Source organism: Acartia tonsa, chromosome 3, assembly GCF_053477335.1.
Source record: "Acartia tonsa isolate MP-2025a chromosome 3, ASM5347733v1, whole genome shotgun sequence".
NCBI classification, from domain to species: Eukaryota; Metazoa; Arthropoda; class Copepoda; order Calanoida; family Acartiidae; genus Acartia; species Acartia tonsa.
In genome coordinates this window covers 34,607,188-34,619,040 of record NC_137262.1, presented here as the reverse complement: position 1 = coordinate 34,619,040, position 11,853 = coordinate 34,607,188, and the positions used below count along the sequence as shown (strand labels likewise).

The 11,853-nt window shown below is 33.9% G+C and overlaps 1 protein-coding gene across 1 annotated transcript; it reads left to right on the top strand.

Moving 5' to 3' along the window:
• The first annotated feature begins 471 nt into the window (after positions 1 to 471).
• On the top strand, positions 472 to 4,203 carry LOC145313972 (uncharacterized). Its single transcript, XM_080153640.1, has 3 exons — positions 472 to 610; positions 1,131 to 1,672; positions 2,042 to 4,203. The coding sequence occupies exons 2-3, from the start codon at positions 1,132 to 1,134 to the stop codon at positions 2,059 to 2,061; spliced, it is 561 nt and encodes a 186-aa protein (XP_080009766.1). The 5' UTR covers positions 472 to 610; position 1,131; the 3' UTR covers positions 2,062 to 4,203.
• Positions 4,204 to 11,853: the final 7,650 nt, after the last annotated feature.

The following is an 11,853-nucleotide window of genomic DNA, read 5'->3' as shown; positions in this document are numbered from 1 at the left end:
ACTTAATTAACCAACCAATGAAATAATTTCCTATAGTTGTTTTTCGAACGAATAAGAAAAGTTTAGTATAAAACTTTGTGTTCTATTGTATAAATAAAAAGCCCATAGTACCCTCCCTCCCTCCCTGGATATCTTTACTTTAGGCTACGCAAACTTATTCTTTGTACTGTTTATGTGTGTGTGTGTGTGCGCCTAAAAAATGGTTACGCGCGAGACGAGTGAATGAAAGTGAAGCTAAGTTAGGTCAGGTTGGGTCGAAAGAGAAAGATTGCGCCACTGCCACTACGCCACCCCCCCCCCCCCCCCCTGCCGTAAACCAATAACACATATATGAATGTCTCACCCGTTCCTAAAAGTGAGAGTTAGAGAGAAGAAAAGTGCGTCTTTTTTCCTTCCCCCCCCCCCTATCCCTCCCCTGTTTTTATTCTCCGTTATCATATACATGAGCGCGGCGCGTATATCCGCTTTTATATTATGCGCGCAGCAGATAACTTGAGCAGAAACCCACAACTAGGAATAGTAGAGTTTTGACCTCACACCAGGCCGTGCACAAAAGCAACCTAACTTAACCTAACCTTACGTGTTAACCTAATATATTAAAAAACAAAAGGTTTGTTGATTTTTTTACCTAACTTTGGAATTTCTAATATTTTTATTTGTGACAATTTTATGAATATTTTTTGCTAATTGATTTACATTATTTAGAAATTTTAAAATTTTGCTTAATATGTAAATTAAGTTTAATATTATTTAATAGTATATCTTAACATTTATAATACATGATACTAGAATGGTTAAATATAAAAATTTAATTTATATTTAAGAGGTTTAGTGATAAATTATATAAACTTATAAATCTATTAAAACTTATTATAGTTACATGAACAAAAGTTTTAGTACATCAAATCATGTTTATTACTTATAGGTGAAATTAAAACAATAGTTAAATACACCTATAACGATTAGGTATACATTTGAATATGTTATAAACTTACACCTTATTTACTTTACCTTTTAAAACATAACTTTTTATTATTTTTTTATTATTTAAATACTTTTAAGTTTATTTTCTTAATATTTTAGCATTACAATTTAGAAACATATTTATTTAATAAATGTTTAATGTTTAGAATGGCCAAATTGTTGATAGCTGTCTTTGCCCTGAGCTGCGGACTCGCCCTTGCTGACGACAGCGGATACGGTGCTCCCTCATCCTACCAGTCAGCTGGCTCTTCATACGGCGTGCCAAGCGCTCCCGCCGACAACTATGGAACTCCTGATGTTGGTTATGGCGTCCCCTCCTATGGAGAACCCGCCAGCGGCTATGGTGCTCCCGTTGCTGAGGACGATGGCGGCGATCTGTTCAAGTTCGACAAAATTCTGGAGCTGCTCCCCTTCTTTTTGGCCGTTTTCGCCGCCATCATCCTCGCCCAGCTGTTAACCCCTCTCCTCGGAGCTCTCAGTGGTATCATCACCCCCTTCGGTAACTTTAAGATTGACTTCATCAACCTCTTGTTGAATCCATTCTCCTTGGCTATCTGCAACACCGGCACCCCCCTCACCCTGGCTGGTACCCCTACTGGCAAGAGAAGTTTCTCCGAAGCCTCTGGATTCTTCTCCAACCCCGAAACCATTGACACAATTACCTCTGCACTCTACGACGCTGTTAAAAGTAAGTTTATCCTTGTTAGTGGGGAATTAGGGAAGGGACATTGGCACTGGTACCCAAAGTTTTTAAAAACACTTTTTCTTATTCGTAGATGTTTTTGATCCAATAATTTAAATAAACAGCTGGGTTAATTATTTACTATCATTGGGCATGTTTATAAATATTTCGTCTATTGCCTTATTTTTAAGATACATGTTGTTATATCATATAATATTTTAAATTCTTATTCAAATACTTATTAGAAATTATATTGAAATTATTATTTATCTCTCTAAGTTTTTGGTTCTTGATTTAAAGTTTTACTTTCCAAACATTCTTTAATATTTTCTAAATAACACTAATAGTATACTAATTCATTTTTTATATTTTTAGTGTACCAAGAATCTGCCTAAGCTTAGGTCAAGACTGAACCAACACAAAGACAAATGAATTTACAGAATTAGAAACCAACTTATTTTTTTTATTAATTAGGCATTTTTAAACTTACAATGACTAATTGTCTAATCTAAACTTTGACAAAGACGTCTACTGTTGAAACCGCATGATTAGCCAACCTCCAGAATTATCTGGCAGCCGCCTGGAGCAGCCACAACTTGGATGCTACAAGGATGAACAACAGCAGGATGACAGATCTACAACAAATTTTCTATCCCACACTGTCCAGGAAGTGGGAAGTCAGAAATGTTCCTTTTTTATTCCTAGCACCATCCACCACACTTGAATGGATTAAAAAAAGGTTCCCCACCCGCCTGGAGCAATCCTGCCTGCCCACCAGCTATTTATATCTACATATTTTACATTTATATGTATACAATATATCAACATTTTGGCCTTGTAGTTAGGGTGTGGAGATTTTGGGCTCGGAGGGATGTTGGGAGGGGATTCATATCCCCCCCTCACTCCTCCACAAATGAAGCAGAGAGAAGGATAAATTCCAGATTTGAAACCATCCAAAACGAAGATTGAAGTGGGATGGGGGGCGCTGTAATACCACCTTATAAAGAATGATAAAATTATATGGGGAATGAGAGAGGGTGTTTGTGTGTTCCTTTTTTAAGGGACATGGTAAACGTCTTGACTCACACGCACACACACGCACAGATCATGTTTTGTGTGTCGCCCACACCCACACACCGCAGACCTGACATGACCCACTTTCATACAGCTCTGCACCCCCTCACCTCCCCTCCACCCCCAGGCCCCGCCATCCAATCTCTGCCCATTTTAGCGCCCTTGGCCATACAAACAACCTTTTTTCATCCTGCCTCTTTTTGGGTAAGAATGTTTGGGGGAAGAAATGTCCTTTTTTCCTTCCCCCTAACCATCTCAACCATCACCTACTCAATGCAGAAGGATAAAAGAAACATACATGTATATCCACCACAGCAAGATGAAAAAAAGAGATATGAATTCAGATTTTTCTGGGAGCAGGACATTTTCCAGATATTTGTCTACTCTTCATGGATATCTGGATTTAATCAAGTTAGAGTTCACCCTGTGCACCATAATTACATATATATATATTGAGTATTGACACAACCCAGCTAAGCTTGCTCGATACCCACACACACACACATACACACCCGCTCTGCTGCCCTAATAAGGAAGTGGATCTAGGAAGTTAATTGAAGTCTCTCTGTTAAACCAAAAGTGTGGGGTCAAGATCGCGACCTTAGCGCCCACACGCATATATAAACAAACACAATTCTCAATTTTTCAGCCAAAATCATCATAAGAGCCAAAATTTAGCTGGAGCTTGGGTTTTCATGCACCCACCAACACACACACACACACATACAGATTCTCATTTTCTCAACCATGTAACTTTATTATTGATCTCCTGTACTGTACGAGCCGTACATACATATTTTTATATGTACGACAAATCATTACATGAGCAAATATAAAACCCAATTCCCTTAAAAATCTCAATATTATGTTGACTATGACTATGATATCTATTAATAATACACACGCACACACATAATTGTATTGTATTTTGACACAAGAAACCAAAAACCAGCCGTAGTAGTAAGACGCGGAGGCTAGATATCTCCAAAGAAATCTGCCCTACCCTCAAAACAAACAAACTGCCTTACAGATCAACCAATCAAACGACGACACGAAGAGCCCGCGGGGGGAATGACTGCGGTCATGACCGCGCTTCCCCGCGTGCCCGCCAAACTGACCCCGTGAAGACAACACTGACTCTAACCATAAGACCGCAGATGGACACAGGACAAATGTCTCTTTCTACACCCTCCGTTCCACGGACCAAGACTCGAACCCGCGGCCTTCTCTACTTTGAGAAGTCAAGGAATCAAACTCTCGGCCCACCGGAAGGGAATTGATAGGCAGGGACTCGACCCCTCGGACTTGACTCCGTACCTGAGCACACAACTTATAATCAACAGCGAATATATAGAGTATAGTCATTTTTATAGTTGCGCTAGTTTGCATCTTCTTGTTACTTGTTAATATTATTTGTTACACCTTTTCTTGTTATGTTTTAATAAATCCCTTGTATAACAGTATTTATCACTTGTGTTTTTTATTAGTAGTAGCGCAGCTACTCTATAACTAGGGTATGTCAAACCGTCCGTCTGTATGTCAATCAGAATGTCACAACGTAAAGCTAGTTTAGCCCACAAGATTTCGTGTTCGTTGGAATTTTTATTAGAATTTTTCTAATTTTACAAACTTAGTGGACTTTCAAACAAAAGTTTTTAGTTATTTTTCGTCCAAGCAGATGGTAACTTCTAATGCTGCGCTACTTATGAAATTATTCGTCATGTCTGCTTAAAAATAATTATGTTCAATATAGCGAAGAATTTATTAATCTATCAACCTTTTTTTAAAATTCTAAAATCCTAATAATTATACATATATTCAATAATTAGGGCCAATTATTAAAATTCTTTAAGGGCACTAATTAGGCATAATTGAAATAGATATGTGACCCTAAATTTTTCAGTTAATAAGCAAAATATCAAGAGCAATTAAATTCGTTACTAGCGTTGTCAGCAAAACTTCAATTATAAAGACAATTATTTTTTTTTATTATGAAATAATACATTTTATAACATTTCAAATTAACAAGGGAAAAAATATGTATATTTAGAACGGAGTGCGCAGTTTAAAATGAAAATATAAGAATTTCTAAAGAAATACTGATTTTGTCTCAAAATTTTTTTATCAAAGATATTTTATTGGTGACTTTAACGAGTTTAAAAAACAACGTCGCAAAAAAACTTTTATTTTATCGTATTATATAAATTTTATCCTTTTACTAAAGTAACAGGATGTTTGTCTGTCTGTGTGTCTGTACCGAAGGATCTCGCTAACCGCTGAACCGATCGGGTTCTCCTTAACAGGGTAGCTTCTCATAAGTCCTGGGAAGGTTTATAACTATTTTGGGGGAGGGTACCACCACCCTCCCAAGAGAAATGACGATTTTTTTTTAATTTAGGAGAGACTTCAACGTCAAATAAGGTGGTATCGTACATAAAAAAATTAACTTTAACAAACAAAAACATTTAAAGTGCCACTAGAGGCCTCTAGGGGCGTAGCCGCTAGTTATATATAAAGTAGGAAGCTTTTTTGTCTGTAGTTTTGGATCTCGCTAACCGCTGAACCGATAATGTTCTTCTTTACAGTGAGGCTTCTTAACCCATAACATTCGGGCCCCTTGCCGTACCTTAATCGGTCGGGGGGGGGGGGGGGCGCCCCCCTATTATCTTAGTTCCTATTAGAGCTAGATAGCCGATAAGGTCCTCCTTTACAGTAAAGCTACTTATAGATCTCGGGATGGTTTAAGACTATTTAATTTTTGTAAAAACTCCTGGTAGATATGGTTTTGGCTATTTTTCAGCTCTTCTATATTTAATCGAGTATAGAGCCCCTAAATGCTAGGGGCACAACCGCTAGTTAGGTATAAAAAAGCTAGACAAATAAGGTAAACTACTAAATGAGCAATAATTAGGTATTTTATATCATAAAACATATAGTTTTTTTGTTAAATTAAATTATTTTTAAATTAGCATATCTTTCAAAGATATACGGACTTAATCAAATAAAAGTGTAAAATTCTCGTCTTAAAAAGATATGTAAAAAAACAGAAAAAAAAGTTTCACTTTACAATATTTACAATATATTTACACTTTCTCTTAATGCACAATCACATTGAATTTCATCTCGGATCTATATCCGAATTTTTTAGAGCGACTGTCAATATCTGCGGCTGTCATCTAATTTAGCCGCTGAAAATACAAAACAAATACCTGGCCCAAGCGGTGCAGGAGCAACAACGTCTGCAAATTTCTATAAATGCTATTGGTCAATAACATTTATATATTTGATATCCAATATAAGATAAATGGGCTGCTGAATACATTTGCGGCTGACGATTCCTGTTTATGACCTCGCCCACGCGTTAAATAAATCAGTTTTTAAATGAGTGTCATACATACAAATTTCTAATAATTTTTAAACGCAAAGCTTTTCTATACTTAGGGTCGGTCCGTCCGTACGTCCGTAACGGATAGCTTTTTTCGTTAAATTAGGCATGTTAGAATTTTCCTATCAATTTCAAACTTTGAATAGTGATTCCTGTAGTAGTTAGGTACGATTTAAAAAGCGTAGTAACTCTATAATCATTAACATATAATTGTTTATGTGAAATAATCATCCGATTGATCTGATTTTTGGAGTACTGATTACTATTACAATAAGGTACAATATTATATGCGAAGCATCTTTAAAATCAAGACCTAAAATGTCATTAAACAGATTCTTGTATTTAAGAAGTTTTGTAACAAATTTATGTATAATTTTGTCAAAACTTATAGGTATATTTATATTTTGTATATATTTTGTTCTGACACTCTACAAGAGTTAATGTTCTTTTGTCATATCTTTTCATAGCTTAGCTTTTGTGGATGTTGTCATCCTTGTTTTTGTATGTCTTTCGGTCTGTAATTTTAAATTGTGTTCTAATTCTAGTGTTAATGTTAAGTTTAAAATCAATAGGACAATTTTAACACTCCTAAATTAACGATAAGAAATATCCTTTAAGGGGCATTTTTTTTCTCTTTTTATTTTAAAATTCGTCAATAACAAAAATTATATAAGTTATTAGTACCTTAGATATTTCTGTAGAATAATAAAGAGGGCATGAGCTTTATGTATTTCTGTCTATAGGAGACCCAGTTTTGATTTTGTATTGGAAATCAGCTAATCTATACATTTATTCCTTAGACGTACAAACAGTTTAGAGAATTTATGATTCTTTTTATATAGAAGAAATAATTAAAGAAATATAATTTGAAACGCAAGTACTACCTATCCTTAATGACCTAAAAGTATTTGTTCATTACTTTTTGCGCTCTTGTTCTACTTTTAAGACAATGCTTAAAACGCCCCTTTTAGAATCATAATAAAGATCTAAATGATTAATAGAGTAATTTTGCATCAAATATTTACACCTACTTTTACAAGGGAAACTCAAAGACTTATACTTCTAGATGATTTTTTAAATCCTATAATATCCAATTAATTTGGGGATTTCTTTATCTTTTCTACCTACCTCTCACCACTCGATATCCTTATTCTTGGGTTCAATGCAGGGATAAATCATAATTAGATAAAAGTCACCAAAGTTATTAATCCAACTGACGAGAGAACGTGTGTTTTAAACTTTGAGAGAAGTAGACTTTATAGTCCAAAAATTTCTCCCTCCTGAGTTTAAAATATTTCTTTTAAGAAATAACAGGATTTGATTATCTGCCATTAGATATAAATAAAGAAAATTTTGTATGTTAAACTGTCTTTAATGGTAATTTAGTAAATTGTATATTTTTGGATGTTATTATCCTTGTTAAAAAGCAACGTTGTAATTATTTTATATCTATAATACAAAGTAGCTTGATGTCTGTCCGTCCCTTAAGATCTCGGTAACCACTGAACCGATCGGAGTCTACTCTTCAAAGAATATACCTACTGGTCCTGTGGTGGTTTTAGGCTAATTTCTTTGGGGGTGGGACACCCCCAACCCCCCCCGAAAAACAAAAAATACCCCCCCCCATTTTTTTTACTTTTTTTGCTGAAGATTTCCTTGGTCTTTTTTTGTGAAGATTTCCTTGGTCCTTTTACGAATTACGCCTTTTTTTGATCCCCTTGAGACAGCGGGTTAAGTACTTTTATTTGAGTGTGGATCTTGAGCTGGCCCTGGTGTCTAGCATACAAAAATGTCTCGTCCTAATACATGAGTACTTGGTTCAAAACACTAAAAACTATGGCTACACACACACACACACACAAATAGTAGGAGTTTACCTTTAAGTAACTTGCTATTGTATTCATCTGCTAGAACAATCATTTTAAAGAAACAAAATATTTATTCATGAGGCTAAAATTGGTTCAACCAATAACCATTTATGTTAAATTACCCTTATATACAAGATTGGTTGTATTTATGCCTGTACCAAAAGATCTCGCTAACGGCTGGAACGATTTGATTTTGTTTAATTATAATAGTTAGGATAGGTCCCTATTTTTTGGGAAGAAAAAGAGAAAAACCTTCCTTACAAAGAAATGTACATTTATTTTTTAAATTAAAATTAAGAATCGAGTGGTAAGAATCCTTTCCCTTCAATCTTTTCAGTGCTTACTTAGCCTTTGATATTTAAGACAACAATATTTATAGCATTGTACTAAAATTATTTTCATTTGGTAGGACAGCAATAACAAAATTTTAAGATAGTGCCACTTTACAATTTGAACAATAATAAGAGTAAGAAATTGTTCACGTTCAGTATTAAAATGTGGTTTGAAAATGCTGATGGATCAAAGAGATGACAATGGTAGTAATATCGCCTTGAACTTTAAAAACAGCACGAAAATTCAGGCATTAAGAAATTGGATTGTTGGCATGCAAAGAATATTTTCATGTTGGTTATAATTTAGTGTGATTTAAAAAAGGAGTAGGTCCTTTAATTTTCAATTTCAAGGGGGATGTTCAAACCTCTGTACAGTCCCCTCATGTACGACCTTAAATAATATAAAGCCAATATAAGTCCTAGTTCTCTGATAAAAATAAGACATCAAATTTATAGCACGGTTTTCTTGATATCTCTCGATTATGAATGTATATTTTATATGTTATAAAAATCAACATGGACGCCTGTTGAAATCTTTAATCCTTAGATGTTAAAATGTGCTGTTGTTTTAATTAAGAGATATCAAATCATACACAAATTAATTTATTAGATATCATGAGATAAACATAAATTATCGTTTATTGGACTATCTCTTTATTCCTGAGCAGAAATATGACATTCACAAGAACTCTTCTTTTATTTATGCTCTTCTTCAAAGTAGAGAGGCGTATATACCAACTTTGCAAGAAGGGGTTTCATTTTATTTGATTTTGTGAATATTACTAAGATGGATGTCTTTGAAAGGCACTTTTCAACTTACTAAAATACGTTTGACTAATAACTTTATGCCTTGTCACCCCAGGAATCACTGTTTTAAAAGACAAGCATACAAAGATTAGTTTTAAAAACTTGGTAAAAAAACTGGTTTTAATCCTATAATTGTACATTTCATATCCGCGGAAAGCTGTTTATAATATGATGCAAGAAATAACTATTCTCCCAATTTCCAAAAAATGTTCCAACCCACCCCTCCATACACCAATACATCATTTTCTTTGAAGAATCATGACACTAAGAGTGATTTCTAGGGTTATTAAATGCCTTGATTTCACAGTAAACTTCCTGACTTGTAATTATGTTTAAAAGTGCTGTAATTGTATACTTATAGCCACCTAAGTAACTATTCTAAGATAGGGAAACAGTGATTTGCCCACAATTAATGCAAAGGTTCTCTCATTTGTTGGATTAGTTACTTTGGGTACTTTTATTAAATATTGATTGGGTAATACAAACTAACAAACAACAGTGTCTAAACTTTTAAACATAGTTGTTTATAAATATAAAAGTCTGTAACAAGATGTTATACATGAGTTTTCAGTTTGACTAAAACCTGTTCTAAACCACCTGATATTAATCAGTTTCGAAGCTCTAACGATTTAAAGGATTTGGACTTGAAAGGTTAATCTGAATTAATCCATTAATTAGATTAGAAAAATGAAATCTATTTTGGATGACATTATCCTTATTTCATTTTTATTAAGTTAATGAATAAAAATATGAGTGACATACACACAGTTTTTCTTCCTTTTCGGCTTTGCAATCATTCTTTTATTCCTTTTGTTTTCAAATTATTTTTTTTCTTTCTTTGATGCACTCTGTAATTAATTATCCGGTCCTTTTCCTATATGGTTTCATGACATACATATTGCAGCTACTATATAGCTAGATTGCTTTTATTTAGTGGATGATTGCAGGGAGGGAGGGGACATTGGGCTTTTTATTTCACTAGTCCCCAAAGTTTTATAATACCTTTTTCTTATTCGTTGTTATGGACATTTATTTAATTTGGATTGGTTGGTTCATGAAGTTGATTGTCCACACGTTTCAATCACTAATTTAAATCTACAGAAGGGGTAATTTTGTGTAGCAACATTCATCATTCATGTTCATCATTGGCTTATCTCTATAGATCCCTGAGACTAATTATCTAAATCTTATATAAACCTTGATGTAGACCTACTAATGGCAAAGAAAAAGCCATCCTTAAATATAAAAATGACAGAAAAACAACTCTGCGATCCTTAGGACAAGACAATGGATAAGTTTATTAAATTCTGTAGAATAATATTATTGGTTAAAAAGTTTGGACACTACTAGTTTAAAACCAACCAATCAAAATTCAATAAAAGTACTCAAAGTAGGAATAAGATAACATGGTCATAAAAGTTTGCGCTGTCTTTTACACAAGTCCCCAATGTTTTATAATAACATTTCCTTATTCGTTGGCTCACTACTTTTGGGGCCAATCATTACATTTTAATTGGTTGGTTCAAATGTTTCAACCACTAATTGATATCTGTAGAAGGGGTAATTTTGTTTTGCATCATTGTTGGTGTACATCAATTTATGGGCCATTGTCTTAGAACCCTGGATATATGAGACATCTTTTTTTGAACATACCAGTTATTGAGCATTGGAGGGAAATTACAGTTTTAGAGAAAGGTTAAGGCCATCATAAAAGTGAAATTTTAAATTTGAAAATGTAATGTACTGTGTTTTGAAATCTCCGACCTTCATTTTATTGGTTAGGTAAATATTATTCTAAGCCCTTTCCCTTATATGATTGACCTACACTCACCCAAAAAATTAATTTAAACAGGCTCATAACCATAAAGTCTTATTCCGAAGAAATTAAGGGGAGAGGGGGACACAGGAATTGAAAACGTACTGATACACAAAGTTTTTTTATGTACATGTTTTTATTTCATTCGTCTGCTCCAAAACATTGAAAATTATTTAGTTGATTCAAACTAACAGTTTCCAAACTTTAAGCTAACTGCAGAATTGATAATTTTGTTTATTGTAATTGTCTAATCTCTTCAAAATATCCTAAGTAACACATGAATTAAAAATCCTGGAAAATCTGCAGTAACTACAATAACAATAACTCTTTTTCTCATTTTTTAATTTCTCTTTCTATGCAAGATTTAGATAAAAATCCGCCTTTCTTTCATCCAAAATTGTCTAAGCGCATCCTGATATTTCATGACAGTGAAACAAGTAGGGGATTTTGGATATAAAGATTTAGATATAAAATTAAATGGTCTGGTTTTTGCCCGCAGTTTTGTCAGCTCAAATTTTTTGGGTCAACAGCAGCTGTTAGTAAACAACATGAAGCCGTAACCGAGCTGAAGCCATGCGGCAACTGCAATTTTAAGCAACACACATGGCAGCTTAATTTTGGATAATTAAAGCCATATTTCAATAGTTTGCCAACTCTTCAGAGTTCTGAGATAATTGGATTTTTAGTTGTATTGGCTTTGGCTCATTTGGCTCATAATGGATCAAGATATTAACCCCCGTGTCCCTGTGATATAGTTGCAAAATAAAAATTACGAAAAGAAAGGAAAATATAAGTGCACATTATTATTTGAGATAAGTTAGAGTTTGAAATCTCCAGATCTTTCATATTTTTGTATTTTTAAAGAAATCACCTACATATTATATGTTGAAAGAAATTATCTAATA